The sequence below is a fragment of the Molossus molossus genome, unplaced genomic scaffold (assembly GCF_014108415.1).
Source record: "Molossus molossus isolate mMolMol1 unplaced genomic scaffold, mMolMol1.p scaffold_m16_p_10, whole genome shotgun sequence".
Lineage (NCBI taxonomy): Eukaryota > Metazoa > Chordata > Mammalia > Chiroptera > Molossidae > Molossus > Molossus molossus.
In genome coordinates this window covers 10,523,626-10,540,264 of record NW_023425345.1, presented here as the reverse complement: position 1 = coordinate 10,540,264, position 16,639 = coordinate 10,523,626, and the positions used below count along the sequence as shown (strand labels likewise).

The window sequence follows — 16,639 nt, the reverse complement described above, 5'->3', positions numbered from 1 at the left end:
GGAGAGTATTATGCTAAGTGAAACAAGCCAAGCAGAGAAAGACAAATATCACATGATCTCACTTACTTGTGGAATATAATGAACTAAACAAACTGCTGAAAAAAATTAACCCAGAGACATGGAAGTGGGGTACAGATTGATAAGCTTCATAGGAGGGGGGTTGGGGGGAAGAGATAAACCACAGAACTTACATGCGTGTGTGCATGACCAATGGACATAGACAACAAAGCTGGGGATGGGGAGGAGGGTGTCAATGGGGGAAAAATGAGAAACATCTGTAACAAAAACAAATTAATAAATAAAAAATTAAAATAAAACACAGAACATTATGAAAAAAAAGAAAAATAATTTAAAAAACAGACAAAAACTTATATTCAATACATTTGGATTTTTTTCTTGTTAAAAAAAATCTATTTCTAGGGTGGATTGGCTATTATTTTGGTAAGAATATTGGCGTCTGTGTTCATGAGACTTGATTGACTTATGATTTTTCCTTTCTTACAATGTCCTTCTCAGAGACTGGTGTCACCGTTACACAGGCCTCATAAAAAAGAGGTGGGAATCCTTTTTCATTTCTTCTGAAGAAATGTGTGTATATTGTTGACATCATTTACTTCTTAATTACGAGGGAGAATCCAACACTGAGGTCCTCTAGGTTTGGAGTTATTCTTGAGGAAAAGTGTTAAATGAATAGATTCCAGTTTTAAAATAGTAATAGGATTATTCATATTTTTCTATTTCTTGTTCTATTACTTTTAACAAATTGTTATTCATTTATTTATTTGTTTATTTATTTTAATCCTCACCGGAGGATATTTTTCCATTTATTTTTGGACAGAGAAATAGAGAGAGAGAGAGAGAGAGAGAGAGAGAGAGAAACATCAATGTGAGAGAGACACATCCATTGATTGCCTCCCGCACGACCCCGACCAGGGCCCAGGACAAACCACAACCGAGGTACGTGCCCTTAGCCAGAATAGAACCCGTAACTCTTTTGTCTGCTGGCCAGCACTCTGACCCCTGAGCCAAACTGGCCTGGGAACAAATTTTTAAGAAATTCATTACATCTAAATTTTTAAATGTATTTACATGACATTGTTTAAAGTGTCCTTGTATTACTTCTGGCCCTGATTTTAGCATCTATAGTGATGTCCCCCTTTCATTTCTGGTAGCAGCAGGCTATGTTTTCTCTGTTTGTCTTGATCAGTCTCGCCAGAATTTATCGTTTGTTAGTCTTTTCAAAAGTCTGACTTTTGGCTTTGTTGTTTTCTCAGTTTTCACCTTTTCCTATTTTATTGATTTCTGCTCGTATCCTTATGTTTCCTTCCTTCTTCTTTCTTTGAGTTTAATTGTTGTCTTTTTCTAGCTTTCTACATATACACTTAGATCATTGCCTTGCAACCTTTTCTAAGAACGGAATTTAAAGTTATGAATTTTCCTCTAAGCACTGGTAACTGTATCCCATAATTATTCTAATGGCATACTTTCATTATCATTCAAAGACATTTTCTAATTTTTACCGTGATTGCTTCTATTACTCCTGTTTTAGTTTTTAAAGAAATCTGTTACTTATTTTCCAAACGTTTTGGTATTTCCAAGCTATCTTTCTGCGATTGGTGTCTCTGGTACTTCCACTCTGGCCAGAGAGCATACTCTTGTGTGATTCCAGTATTCGGAACTGCTGAGACTTGCCAAGCACTCAACGGTGCTTTCCCGGGGTGATTCCAGAGAGGTCAGAGTCCCACCTGCTGCGAAAGGTTTCTTCCCCTGGCCCGAGGGGAGCGGGGCGTGAGCATCAGGGAGTCCTGGTTAGATAATCCGTTCATTAGCCTCGTTTCCAGACCAGGGGATTTTTATAAAGCATCCTGGCCCACCCTCCTGTTGCACAGATAAGGAAACGGAGGCTCAGAGTGGGGACGTCATTTGCTCAAAATCGCATTCTTTGGTCGTGCTCCAGTCAGAACCGCTACCCAGGCCTTCTGATTTCTGCCCGCACCCTTCCTGCTGCAGGCCCTCTAGCAGCCCAGGAAAGAGGTGTCCCGGCTGGTTGATGAGAGCTTCAGTGAGCCTGAGGAAACGGGACATTCTGATGGAATACAGTTCGGAAGAAAGCCCTGGACCAGGGAGGTCACGCTCTGAATGCCGGAGGGGTGTGAGCCTGAACACGAGTGGGTGGGGTCGTTTCCCGAAGTCGGGCTCCTGTCCAGCCGGAACAAACCGCGTCTTGTCCCTGGTAGACGTCAGCAGGTCTTTCTGTGTCTGACGGCGTCGTCATCCACAAAGAGGAAGACTGTGATGAACTATAAAGCATCGTCAGGTCCATGACTGGCTGGAACACCGTGTCCAGAAAGGCAGGCTCAGCACTGTGGATTGAACAGACTGTGCAAGTAGAACAGAAGTCCCAGCCAAAGTTGGGCCCGAAAGGTTCCAACTTGCTACACACAAGACTCTGAGGCAAGGCCAAAGTTACAGAAGGAAGGAAGGAAGGAGCAGGGAGCCAAAGCGACGATGTAGTCACACCAGGCAGTATGCTAGGCGTCATCACAGTCACTGTTTCCTTTAATCCTCTGAGAGGGAGGTGACTTCTCTCCCCATCTGACAGGTGAGGACACAGAGTCGGAGGTTCTGGAACGTAGTATCATCGCCGTCGAGGTGGAGTGAAGGCTGGGCCACAGAGCTGTCTGGCGTTACCGCTGGCTCTCGCTCTGCTACAGAAACAGCCTCCTCTGCGGGCCGCTGCTCTCAAGGAATTTTCAGTCTAGAAGGGAAGTTAAGGGCCACAGTTGAATATTCATAATATGAGGCCGTACGTGATCAATTCCATCTGAATGATGCAAGCTGGTGTACCTTGCCACACCAAGTGTGATCCTGGGCTCCTCCCTGGAAGCGTGTTAGAAATGCAGGTTCTTAGGCCCACTCCAGCCCTGTGGAAACACGCTCTGCATTTGAACAAGACCCCCAGGTGGTCAGAATGCACGCTGAAGTTTGGGAGAGGTCACAGGTGGGAAGGTGACTGGAGAAGGCTCCTTGAAGGAGGTGGCATTTGCGCTGGGCCTAAAGGACCCACGTGGTTCCTTTAAGTGCCGATGACGCTGTCTGCTCCTAGAATTTGATGTACATATCCTGCATTCTGGGTCCTGGGTGGGAGCCCGGGGGCTCCCCTTTGTCTCTCAGAGTTATCAGCCTGCCTGTGTGGGGTGGATATGTGGGAGGGGGTTCTGTTTCTCCGGAGACAGTCCACACTCCGTCCTGTTCCCTCCACTCTTTGACACTTCCCAACAATGGCCATTGTCGTCCTGTCCTGCCTGCCTCATTCGGAAGGTGGCCTCTTCCTTTGCCCTCCCCAGCCCTCCACCAGCTCCTGGCTGTCACCAGCAGGTGGTGGTGGAAGATGTTTACAGCACAGGGAAGGGAAGAGCTGGAATTCAACAGCATAGTAGCATAGACCTGGGGTCATAGTGCGTCACCACTTAATGTGACTCATTGTTATCATGGTGAAATCTCCTCGCAGTCCAGGCCTTTGTATGTGAATATTCACTCCACTCGGCTCACCCAGTTACTATCCAGTCTGAGGCCTTGTGACTTCCTGAGAGGGGGTTCCAGAGAAGAGGAAATGTTCTCACACTGTTTCACATCCCTATCGCACCCTGGACAAGCCCCGGCCCTGCCGATAGCAGAGAGGCAGGCCGAGGCCTCCGGAGGCAAGGACAGTGACTTGCAGTGGGAAGTCCAAGGGGAGTGCCACAGAGTCGCCTGTCGTGGGTGAATGTGTGGTTTCCGTCCTGGCTGGGAACTGGGGTGTCAGGCTGCTGCTGGCTGGGGGGCCCAGTGCTCAGCTATGATTTAAGGCAACCCCAGTCCTTACACCTTCCTCAGCTGGCACGGCGGCCTGTCCCCCGGAGTGTCTCTCTGTCCTCTTCTCTTATGGAGAATTGGGGAGTCCGTCCTCTGTGTTTGGAGCCCACTGCCAGGGCCCCTCTGCACCCCACAAGTCCCTCTGTGACCATAACTCCCTGAAGGGAAGGGGCGTGTCTGACTGACCGTGTCTCCCCAGAATGGTGGGGCCTGGTGCATAGTAGGTGCTCAGTGCGTGCTGGCCGAGGAGATGAAGAGCAAACCCGCCAAAGCCCCACCCGATCACGAGTATTTGTCATTTGCCTTCGGTTTTTGGCACTTAACCATTTGAATGGATTCTTCCTTCAGATGTTCCCGAGTCGGTCTTTTAGTTTGTTCCCAATTTTTTTTTTATCCTCACCGGAGGACGTTTTTGCATTTATCTTCAGATAGAGCGGGAGGGAGAGGGGGGAAGAGAGAGAGAGACACACACATCGAGTGGACCCCAACCAGGGCCGGGGACAAACGGCAACCGAGGTTCGTGCCCTTAGTGGAAACTGAACCCAGGCCTCTCTGGTCCGCAGGCCGACGCTCTAACCGCTGAGCCAAACCGGCCAGGGCTGATGAAGAGTGAGTAGCTAATACATTGATAGGGCTCAGCAATCCAAATGCTTGATAGGTCCTCGGTGAGAAGCCTTGGTCCCAGCCGGCTCCCCGGCTCGGCTCCCCGGGGGCCAGCACTGGCATCCCTCAGCTGTGATTGCCCAGTACTTCCAGCTTATTCTACAGGCACTTTACTCTTTATGCAAGGACAAAGTTCAAAGTTCAAATATGTGTGTGTTTGTTTGTTTGTTTGTTTGTTACACAAAAAAGCAGTGTCCCGTGTGCATTGTGACTTGCTGTTTGCACTTAATAACACGCCCTGGAATGTTCGCTATTAGTAAGCACATGGCCAGGATCCTGGTCCTTCGCTGGTTTTTGATCTTTCGTCACAGCTGTGTGGTCTGCCACCGTGAGCGCAAACTGTAGCTCAGGTAACCGGGTGAACACTGGGCGGTCTCCGAACCTTTGCTGTTACAGCTGCAGCGGAGAAGCCTGTGTCCGGGTGCGGCTGTGCGGCTGCGGGGGGAGGGCTTGGGGTTTCAGTGGATTCTGCCAAACAACCTCCGTGCAGGGAGACAGCAGTCTGCACTCACCCGCAGGTAGGAGGGCACCGTTTCCAGCTTCTCGCAGTGGCGCGGACGTGCGAGCTGAGTGAATATTCACGTACACAGTCCGGAATGCAATGAGATTTTACTGTGATAGTGATGAGTCACATTAACTGGTGACGCACGGCGACGCACTGTGACCCCAGGTCAAAATTTGGAATTTTGCCAATCTGATAAGTGAGAAATCATATTTTAGTGTCATTGCCAGTCTCCTTGGTTGAGAGTAATCATCTTTCCCTATTTCGGGAACATTCGTATTTGTTCCATCAGCTGTGTGGCATGTGTTTTGCCTGTTTTTTCTCTCGGTTCTTGGTCTTTTTCCTCTTAGTTTGCCGTGGTGTGGAGATGCGACTGTTGTCTGTGTGATGATTGCAGTTTCCCCAAGTAGGCCATTGTCTTGGTACTTAGGGTGCGTTTTCCCCCCAATAGAAGCCTTGGGTTTTTATGCCATAAAATGCATCAGTATTTTCTTCCGTGGCTTTGGGTTTGGCATCAGGGTAAGAAATGCCCTTTCCTACGCACGCTGTAAGGGAATTCCCCCGGAGGAGGCGAGGGAGCAGGTGTGCGGAGCTGCCAACACCCAGTTTTGTTTGGGACGGAGCCCCGTTCCCACGGGGAGAGGGTTTGCTGCCAGGGGCTGGTGCCCACTGCCAAAGGCCTGGGTCCAGGCACCCCGATCTCCAGCTGCTGCCCTGTGCAGGGGCTGGGAAGGAGGTAGATAAGGGAAGTGAAATGTCTGGCAGCCCCGTGTTCACAACAGGTGAGGTCTGTCCAGGTGCAGCCAGGTTAGTATAATGAAAGGAAATAGAATTAAAACTTTGAAGTGAAACCCAAGACTTGTGTAAACTTGAATCTTTTCTGGGATTTGAAAAGAAGTAATTAATTTAGAAACTCTCTCCCCCCAATATTAAACTCTGCCACCCTGGTTCCAGGCAGGAAGTAGTCTGGAATAAGTTTCCAAATACGGTGAATCCAATCAGCAGAGGGGCAGAAAAGAAATGATTCGGCAGAGAATACTTTTCCTAAAGTCTTCAGTCCAGTGCTCCAGTTTTGGGGAGTGAGGCTTACAAATATTTGGGTTCAGGGAGGTTGGGATGTCAACTAGCCTGGGTTCCTCTCTGGACGCCTCCACTAATGGTGTGACCTCAGGCAAACCGCTTCACTTCTCTGACCCTCAGTTTGTTCCTCTGTAGAAGGGAATGATATGAATTATTAGGTCTAACATTGATTAAGCACTAAGTATGCATCAAGCACCGTATTTGATGTATCACATGCGTTCACTCATTCACTGTCTCGGGCAGCTGTGAAAATTAGATGCGATGACATGGAGAGCTTTGTACAGTGTCTGGAGCAAGGCAAGGCCTCCGTAAATGTGCCCGGTGGTTGTGTTGTTTTCTGTGCTTAGTGAAATCAGATGGATGGGCTCAGCGTTTAACTGTGGCATTATCTCAGCCAGTCCATGAATACTTTGTGAGCCCCTACCCTGTGTGGGTGCTGGAGACTGAATGGGGAGCTTGGTCTGTGCCCTAGAGAGCTTACAAACAAGCAAGGCCGAAGCAGAATACTGTGGTTCACGAGTGACCACACCCTGCGATAAGGACTCTGTTAGGGACCGACCAAGGTGCTGTGGGAGCACAGGGGAAGAGCGAAGAACCTGTCCCAGAAACTGGGCTGGCCAGACGCAGCCCTGGCGGGACGGGGATCCAGGCACACTGTCTCCCAGGGGAGTGACAACGCATCCTAGTTGTAGTGAACACTTAGATAGCACGTACCTTGTGCCAGGAGGGGTTCCGTTAACCCTCGCAGTGTGTGCTTGCTACTGTCATTACCCCTAACTTACAGTTATATAAGGACACAAAGTAACCAAAAAGTTGTTCAAGGTCACGCAGCCAGCAAGTGTTGGAGCCAGGATTTGAGCCTGGAAATTTGGCCCCAGATTTTATACTGGGAAGTGGATCCAGAAAGGGGAGCAGAGTTGTCCACCACGGGGAGTTGGACGGAGATCCCCCAGGGCATGTGAGGAACCGTAACACGAAGTGGGAGCAGAACAGAACCGCGAGGAGACCGGGCATGGGCAGCGTCTGTGGGAGGTGTCCAAGTGGGCGGCTGCCCTCCGGCTTGGGTGGGCGTGGAGGGTGGGTGGTCCCGTGTGTACTGTGCATGGCTCCAGGAATCTGGCCTGACCTTCTGTCTTAGGGATGAACCTTGCTTGGTCTGAGGCGTCTCTGCCTGTTCAAATGAAAAGGCATTTGGCAGGACCGATTGCTAACGTCTCTATCAACTGTGGCTCTTTCCATCTACCTAAAAGGTGTTCTCCTGTCCGCGTTGCCTGGAGGGCTCCGCCGCCGCCTTCGGACCCCTAGGCGGGGCCCACCTTCCCCCCGGGTGCTGCCGGGGCACCCGGGCCTGCCCTTCACCGCCCAGCCCAGGATCACACTGTATTCGAGCTCAGGAGAGCAGAGACCACGTCTGTCCTTTCTCACACTGTGGCCCCTGGCACAAGGCTGGAGTGTGGTAGACACTCTGTAAATACTTGGTGAGTGAGTGAGTGACCAACATCAGGTGAAGGAGGATGGAGAGCCAGCCGACAGGAGGGCCAGGCTTGCATGTGACACGTGCCCGTGTGGGGGACAGAGTTACTTGTGGTCTAGGAAGGGGTGAAGGCATGTGTTTGATGACTGAACCGAGGGTCCATGTGGGCTCTGGGGTGGACCAGTTCTGGTCTAAATACTGTACAGGCAGCCGTCGTATGCCGAGCACCCAGTGAGTCGTCTCCGCTCCCAGGCCGCGGGGCCTCAGGTGGGTTCCTCAGCACCAATCAGGGCCCTGGAAGGTCCTGCAGCTCCACTGGGGGAGCCGGGGGGTGGGGGGTGGGGGGGCTGCTGACACGTGGAGGGCGGTGCCAGCGCCTGGCGTAAATACTTGGCCGAAAAATGCTGCTGTTCTCGTTAGAGTAGTCTTTTACAAGTGTGTCTAGTTAACATACAGTATTATATTTAACCTTCAAACCTCCATGTGGTAGAAGTTATCATTCTTTTGGATAAGGACCCTCAGGCTTGGGTGGGTCAAGTTCCCACAGAATTAGGGGCCAAGCTGGGATTTAAACCCAGGTCTGCCTACCCCCTGAGCCAGTTCACGTTCCATCCCTGGTATCAGAAGTGGGTCATAACAAAGTTTAGTGGGAAAAAAGTCCGACCCAGTAGAGACACTACCGCCTGAGCTGAAGGCGCTGCAATGGAACCCCGGAAGGAGCTCCGTCCTGGCTGCAGCCAGGGGAGCCCTCGGCTGTCCCTGCACCCCGGCCCCTCCACACGGCTTCCCCCGCACCCTCTCCCCCAGCGCCTCCCCCCAGCACCCTCTCCCCCAGCGCCTCCCCCCAGCACCCTCTCCCCCAGCGCCTCCCCCCAGCACCCTCTCCCCCAGCGCCTCCCCCAGCACCCTCTCCCCCAGCGCCTCCCCAGCACCCTCTCCCCCCGGGCCTCCCCCCAGCACCCTCTCCCCAGCGCCTCCCCAGCACCCTCTCCCCCAGCGCCTCCCCCCAGCACCCTCTCCCCCAGCGCCTCCCCCCAGCACCCTCTCCCCCAGGGCCTCCCCCCAGCACCCTCTCCCCCAGCGCCTCCCCCAGCACCCTCTCCCCCAGCGCCTCCCCAGCACCCTCTCCCCCAGGGCCTCCCCCCAGCACCCTCTCCCCCAGCGCCTCCCCAGCACCCTCTCCCCCAGCGCCTCCCCCCAGCACCCTCTCCCCCAGCGCCTCCCCCTAGTACCCTCTTCCCCAGAGCTTCCCCCGAGCACCCTCTCCCCCAGCGCCTCCCCCCAGCACCCTCTCCCCCAGCGCCTCCCCCCAGCACCCTCTCCCCCAGCGCCTCCCCAGCACCCTCTCCCCCAGCGCCTCCCCAGCACCCTCTCCCCCAGAGCCTCCCCAGCACCCTCTCCCCCAGCACCTCCCCCCAGCACCCTCTCCCCCAGCGCCTCCCCCCAGCACCCTCTCCCCCAGCGCCTCCCCCGCACCCTCTCCCCCAGGGCCTCCCCCCAGAGTGTGATCTGAGCCTGTGAGGGTGAGTGAGACAGGTCGCAAGGCAGAATGGGCTGTGGGGCCCTCGCTGGTTTTGAGTTAGGCGTCTCGTGCTTGGGTGTGCAAGAGAACAGTGAAAAAAGACGAGTAAATAGGATAAAAAATTAACAATAGTTCTCCCTGTTGAAAGGGGCTTGGCTATCCAGTGATTTTTATTTTCTCTGTATTCTCCTAATTTTAAGAAATGGATAGGTATCACTTTTGTGAACAGAAAACACAGTTCTTAGAAAACCCTGGTCATCTATCTCTTCAAGGCCAGCCCCAGTGCCAGCTCCGCTTTGGAGCTGCGAGGCCCCGGGTGTGTGTTTGCCCGCAGGGTCCCCATCCGCATGTGCTCTTTGCTCCCGGAGGTCCTCCTGCGCAGAGAGGCCCCCCTTTCTGCTTCCCCCAGCAGATCCCCATGGAACAGAGTTGCCCCGGCACCCCACCCGCTGAGCAGCCCAGAGCAGCTGAGAATTTTGAGCTCTTAGCCTCTTAAATTCATTTCCCTTCATCTTCCCAACACCTTTCAAGGTAGACATTTGGTTATCCTCAGACTAGGGACAGGAAACTGTCTTGAAGCGTAAGCGGGGTGGCAAACAGCCGCTCCCAGCTCCTTTGCTCCGCTCACCACACCCAATGAGGACACGGGCCACAGCCACCTTGCTTCTGAGGAGAGAGGCGTGACCTTTCGGGTCCCCAAGTCTTTGTTTCTTGCCTTCTCCACCCTACCCCTTGACCTGGTCCCGCTCTCCTTGCCATCCAGTTCCCACCTCTGGCCTGCTCCGGGACTCAGCTTTCTTTTTTCTAAATCCTCAGCGAGGATATTTTTTTCCCATTTATCTTCAGATAGAGTGGGAGGGAGAGAGAGAGAGAGAAACATGGATGTGAACGAGACACATGGACTGGTTGCCTCCCGCACGACCCTGACCAGGGCCGGGGACGAACCACAACGGAGGTACGTGCCCTTGACCGAAATCGAACCCATCACTCGTTGGTCCGCGGGCCGACGCTCTAGCCATTGAGCCAGACGGGCCAGGGCAGGACTCAGCTTGCTTGTCGCTTCTTCCAGGAAGCCTTCTTTCACAGGCCCTGCTGTTTTCAAGTAGCCTGGGTTGGCCGGCTCCCCTTGGCCCGCCCAAATCTCAGCATTTATCGCTTCTTGTTGAATGTGGCCTCTCTCTCCACTGTTGGTCTTTCTCTTTCCCCAACCAGAATCAAGGACAAGTGTTTGATTTCTTTATCCCCAGTGTCTAGCTGGCACACATTGGGCATTCAGTAACTATTTATTGAATTAATTAATATGAGCCTGACAATAGTGCTATAAAAGGACCATTTTATAAATGAAGAGAAATGAAGCCAAGAGTTGAGTGGTTTGCCCAGTTATAGCCAGTAAGTTTTTGAATTGATTCTAGAACATGGGTCTTTGAAATCTAATCCAGGTTGGCTGAAAGGTTGAAATTTAAAGAAGCAGGGGGAAAAACAACCCAGCCAGTTCTATGGGGAATAGAAATGTTCATCATGTTCTGGCATAGGCTAGGCAGAGATATATTTAGGTTGTTTATATACTTTTTCTTGTTTTTTTTAATTGGTCAAGTTTTTCAATATAGACTTTTCTTTCTTTTCACTTTGCTTTGTATAATTTCTAGGAGGTAGCTTATGGGGCCAAGTGACTGGACATTTTAGATGCTCTCAATATTATTGGCAAATTGCTCACCAAAAACATTGTCTCCGCTAACACTACCTTCAGAAAAGTATGGGACTGTCAGCTTGACCATTTACCCAGCACTGGGGTGTCGTTATCCTACGTTTTTGTTCCTTTCAGAGATGTAAAGTTGTGCCTCATTATTTTCTTTCTATTTCCTTGAGAACTGAGATGGAGTATTGTTCTTTGTGTCCATTTGTACATTCTTGTGAGACTCGTGTGTTCCTGCTCCTCATTGTACTATTTTTTTTTAAAGATTGTCGAAGATATTTGTGGAAGACAAACTTGACCTATTTAATTAAGTGCCAGTTGGAAGGCACTGGTGGGAAGGAAACAAAGATGCCTCAGATCCCTGCCTTCTTAGGTAGGATACTCGAGTCAGCGAGATAGATTATGTACAGAAATAATGATCTGGGAGGCTGAACTGTTCAGCTAAGAAGCAAGTAATGGGTTGTGGAAGAGTAGAGTTAGGATCGATGATTCCTGACTTGGACTGTATCAGGGAAGGCTTCAGAGAGGTGGTGTCATTTATTCTAGGCTGGAAAGGAGGAAAAGCATTTAGAAGGAACTCCAGGTTGACAGAGCATCATAAACAGGCATCGAGCCCATGCTGTATTGGGACATTTTGTCTCTGAGAACATTTAGCGTGTTTGTGTCAGTGAGGATGGTTTGGGTGGCAGGGAAGAGAATACCCAATAAAAAGTTTTATTAACTAAGAAAAATGTCTTAGCTCACGAAGCAAAGAGGAAGCTCTTTTTAGGGCTGGTTAATCAGAGGCACAACATGACATTCAGGACCCAGAGGCCCCCCCCCCCCAGCATTTCCTTTCCAGTTAGTGTATTCAAAGGCAGGCCAGGCCAGAATCCCTCCCTCCCTTCCTTTTTTCCTCCCTCCCTCCCTCCCTCCTTTCTCACTCCCTCTCTCTCCCCTCCCTCCCTCTCTCTTTCTTCTTTCCTTTGTAAAACAACAGACATTCGTTTTTTTTCATCTTTGGAGCCAGAAGTTGAAAATGGGCCCTATTCCTTTTTATTAGAGAAAAAATATCTTTCCCAGAAGCCCCCAGAGAGCTTCTCCTTAAGTCTGATAGGTCAACTCCGTGTCACAGGCCCCGCCGAATCCATCAGTGGCCAGATGACACAGAATTACCGTGATAGATTTAATCAACAGTCACCTCGCTAGGATTTGTGAGGGGCTCGCCCTCCCTGAACACATGGACCCCTCTAAATCGCGGTTCCGTTAATGTGGAAGCAGGTGAGTACGTACAGTTGTTGAATAAGCAACAATATCTGCCACAGTGTTTAAGAGCAGACATTTTCATCTGAATTATACCAATATTGATACATTTTTGTCAAGAAAATATGTTCTGCCCTGGCCAGTGTGGCTCAGTTGCTTGGGTGTCGTCCCGTCTGTGCACCAGTTCAGTTCCCAGTCAAGGGGGCATGCGGGGTGGGGGCAGCTGATGGATGTTGAGGGCTCACATCGATGTTGTGCTTTCTCCCTCCCCCTTCCTCGTTCTCTCTCTCAAAATTAATAAACTTATTTAAAATTTTTTCTGAACTCAATTTCATTAAGCTAATTTATTTTTAAATATTTTTGGTGCAGCTTATTTCCTTTTCACTTTTGTTTGACTTAAATTATTTTCATGGGTACAGATTCTTTTCCATATAACTTTTACACCACAGCTTTATTTCATTGACCATTTTACAAGTTCTTAATTAAATTTTGTTGATTATATTTGTAGGTTTGGACATTGTTAGTTTTCTTTTGAGAATGTGATGTGTGCAAGTCTTCTTGGGTCAAATTTTGTGGATCAGGAACTGTTATTTTACCTTGACTGTTTCTATCAGAATCTCCATTAGGATTTGGATGAGACTTTAGGTACTTCTCAGTTCAACCCTGATAAAGCCGTGAGTTCTTCTTAAGTCTGCAGACTGACCTGTTGTTCAGACTTCTGGATTGCAGAGGTCAGCAAACTTGGACCTCACAGGGCAGACCTGGCCTGCTGCCAGTTTTCATAGGGCTATTTGCTAAGAATGTCTTCATAGATGAATATTTGTCATCTATTTGATGGTAGGGGTTGTGAACTTTGAACCCTGATTAAGAAAAACTGTTACCCACTTCCCCCAAAATAATTTTATTCTTCTCATCAACAGACTTGTATTACAAAAATTGTACTCAATTCGTTTTATTTTGAATTTTGTCAATACAAATTTTGTGGAATTTGTTTTCTCTTATTATATTAATGTTACATAATATTGTTTATCTTTGCCTCTTGGCCTCAAAACCCTAAAATAGTTACATCTGGCCCTTTACAGAGAAAGTGTGCCGACCCCACTGTGTGGTTGTGCTAACCCGAGCCTCCTGCACACTCACACTCTCCCTGCCTTTCCCTGCCTCTCCTTCCGATGGAGTTATAAGGAGAAAGTGGTGAGTGAGCTCAGTAGGTTCTAAGGGTTGAAATCATTGAGTCAAATGTCCAGCTTCAGCTAGGAACATAGCAGGTGGGCTGGCTGAGCGCAGTCCTGTTGTTCAGTGATGAGGAGAGAGAGAGAGAGCTCTTTTTTTTTTTTTTTTTTTAATGCTTTTATTGATTTTTTAGAGAGAGGAAGGGAGAGATAGAAACATCAATGTGAGAGAGAAACATCGATCGGCGGCCTCCTGCACGCCCCCTACTGGGGATCGAGCCTGTAACCCGGGCATGTGCCCTGACAGGAATTGAACTGGCACCTCTCAGTCCATGGAGGATGCTGAACCCACTGAGCCACACTGACCAGGCGAGAAAGAGTTCTTCAACCTGTAACATCCTGTGTCAAATGAAAATTAAAACTGGTCCAAGTTTTCTGTAAAAATCAGTTTCCCCCATTTTTCTTATTAAAAGTACAATAAGTCTGAACTGTTGAAAAAGTTCACATATCGTTGCTTTCAAAGCATCAGCCTTCGAGGGAAACAGTGTTTCAAGAGCTGAACGGCCTTTTACTTTTTCCTACTGAAGTTAGCTCCTTTTTCTTTCCTTTAACAGATGAGGAAAAAGAAAATAATAGAGCATCCAAGCCCCACTCCACTCCTGCTACTCTGCAATGGTAAGTCCGTCTTTAGCAAGTTCTCTCTTGATGGGATGGATGCTCGTATAACTGGATCTTTCCATGGATAGGAAGGCCCATCACTTGGCTCTTTTGACATTGTTATGATAACGTGGCATCCAATAGCCCATCTGCAGTCAATTTGCAGGTGTATGTAAAACACTCAACGTGGATCTAGCCTGGAGATTTGAATTTTCATATTGATTTTATTTTGAGGTAGGTTTTTCCCCCCATCATCAAAACATTGGCAAGGACCAAATTCCACATGGATGTTGTTAATTGACTTTACTGGAATCGCTACTTGAGTTAATGTTGCAGCAGACTACATGGACACATAGGTCTGCCCACCCCGTCGACCAACCAATGAAATAATAGTTACTTGCAACTGTACTGTAATTATTTTAACATTAATAAGAACTTATCAACTAGAGCGGTTTTCTCTTTAGTATTTGGAGTTCCTGGACTTGATCTAATATTTAGTGATGTTGTTTACGTGGTTGCACTCATCGTTGACATTTACAGGTAAATTCTCATCTAAGAGCTTGACCCAGAAATGCTGTAGCGGTGAACGTCAGAGTGTCTGTGCCTGAGATTCCCTTCAGAGGACCTTGTCAATTAAGGGCTATTAATCTCCCAGCAGTACAGCTAAGGAAACCGGAAAAAATTAAGGAGTGAAGGGGAGGGAAAGAGAAGAGGGGAGGAGAAGACACAAATCTATTTTGTGGCAGCCCCCATGCTAGGCACGTTGTACCTGTGCCTCTTTTCATTCTCACGATTCTAGGAAGCTGATTTTGCTCTGCCCATTTTACAGATGAGGAAAATAAAGGCTAGAGAGTTCAGTCATTTGCCTGAGTTCACACACAGCCGTGAAGTGGCAGAGGCAGGAACCTGGCGGGGTCTCTTTAACTGCAAAGCCTACGCTTCGGAGAAAGGCAGAGAAAAATCAGGAAGGATGGGGAAGAGAGAGCAGATCAGAAGGGAAAGCAGATAGGCTTTAATGAGTAAATCATATTAGATTCTCTAGTCTAATCCAGCCACAGGTGAGAGGAAAACCGCATCGGGAGAAAGCATTCAGGGACGTAACTCAATCTTCTCTACAAGAGTCTCAACCGTCGACTTGTTTTGCTACAAGGATAGCCAGGGTTGTTTTCACGAGCTCCGTTCCCAGCCTTTTGGCTGGTTTCCATCGATTGGCCCCTATATCCTTTTTCTCACTGCATTTGCTGCCTTTTTGCTTTATTTAAAACTCTATTCTGCTTCCCTGGTCAAATCTCCCCTGCACACTTTCCCCGGAATTATGGCCGCAGAAATTCCCATAATGCCAGGACAGCACATGAGTCCTCGATGTAAAGGACTTCGGGAGTGAGAGAAATGCAAGGAATCGACAGATTTGAAAGGGACTACCACAGCAAGGGCTGCAGACAGTGCGGTCTCTGAAGTCAGAATGCCAGGAGTTAACTCACAGCCCTGCCTCTTTCCAGCTGTGCAACCTGGGGCAAGTCCCTTAACCTCTCTGTGCCTCCGTCTACTTGCCTGTGAAATGGGGGCAGCCGTGAAGAGGAAGTGAGTTAGTACAATCAAGTGCCGGAACAGCATGTGGCGTAGAGCGAGTGCCCCGTGACTCTAGCCACCACCAGCCGCTCAGGCCCCTTCTTTCTGAGTCCCACCAGGGTGTCCTGGAACAGGGCTTCTGTCCTTCCTGACATGTGCACAGTCCGTTCTCTTTCTGCTGTACCTAATGCCATACAAAATATCTGTTTTTCTAAATAAAGGGACATGTAGATCATTCCAGGAGAAATGTCATACTCAAGTTACAAAGTTAGGCAGTGATTTCTTTTTTTAATGATAGATTGGCTTTCAAGAGCAAATCAGATTTGAAAATATATAAATTTTAGTCATTATTATCCAAAGGCATCAGTTGTTCAGACATCAAATTGTCCTTTAATTCCCTTTATATTACATTTTTTAGATAGAATTTCAGTCATTAACTAATTCAAGGAATGTTTACTGAGCACCTACTACTTCCTAGGCCTATTCTAGGCTCTGGGAATGCAGTGGTGGATAAGATGGACCAAGAATAGGGGCTGGAGAGGCTTCAGTGAGCCCAGAGGGAATTCTGAAGCAGGGATGGGCCTTCAGAGATGACAGGGAATTGAGGCCATGGGTCTGGCCCTTTATTCCCCCACCTTGCCCATCCCTAGCTATAGGCTGCCCCCAAGGAGGGGGTGTAACTTTGGGTGAGGCAGTTCCCTTGGTGTTCCACTGAGGACAACTCCCCAGGTAGGACTCCGCCTCTGGAACAAACCTCCCAGCAGTGGGGAAGGGCGCCTCAGTCCTGAGGGGTAACCGGGGCGCACACCACGGCATCTGCCTGTCTCTCCAGGTTGGCACAGGGTGAGCTTGGTGAAGGAACTACTGAAGGCGGCCTGTGTGGGTGGAGCACGGGGAGCCAGGAGGGGAGCCAGGAGGGGGAGCCAGGAGGGGAGCCAGGAGGGGGAGCCAGGAGAGGGGAGCCAGGAGGGGGAGCCAGGAGGGGGAGCCAGGAGGGGAGCCAGGAGGGGGAGCCAGGAGGGGAGCCAGGAGGGGGAGCCAGGAGGGGGAGCCAGGAGGAGGAGCCAGGAGGGGGAGCCAGGAGGGGAGCCAGGAGGAGGAGCCAGGAGGGGAGCCAGGAGGAGGAGCCAGGAGGGGAGCCAGGAGGGGAGCCAGGAAGTGAGCCAGGAGGGGAGCCAGGAGGAGGAGCCAGGAGAGGGAGGCAGGGAAG

General features: G+C 49.7%; 1 protein-coding gene across 1 annotated transcript in view; it reads left to right on the top strand.

Annotated features, from left to right (window-relative positions):
• The window catches only part of RFX4 (regulatory factor X4), a 126,908-nt gene that overhangs the window by 13,397 nt on the left and 96,872 nt on the right, over positions 1 to 16,639 (top strand). The window contains exon 3 of the mRNA XM_036252990.1: positions 13,818 to 13,878. Within this exon, the coding sequence (XP_036108883.1) occupies positions 13,818 to 13,878 (61 nt within the window). The remainder of the gene's footprint in view (positions 1 to 13,817; positions 13,879 to 16,639) is intronic.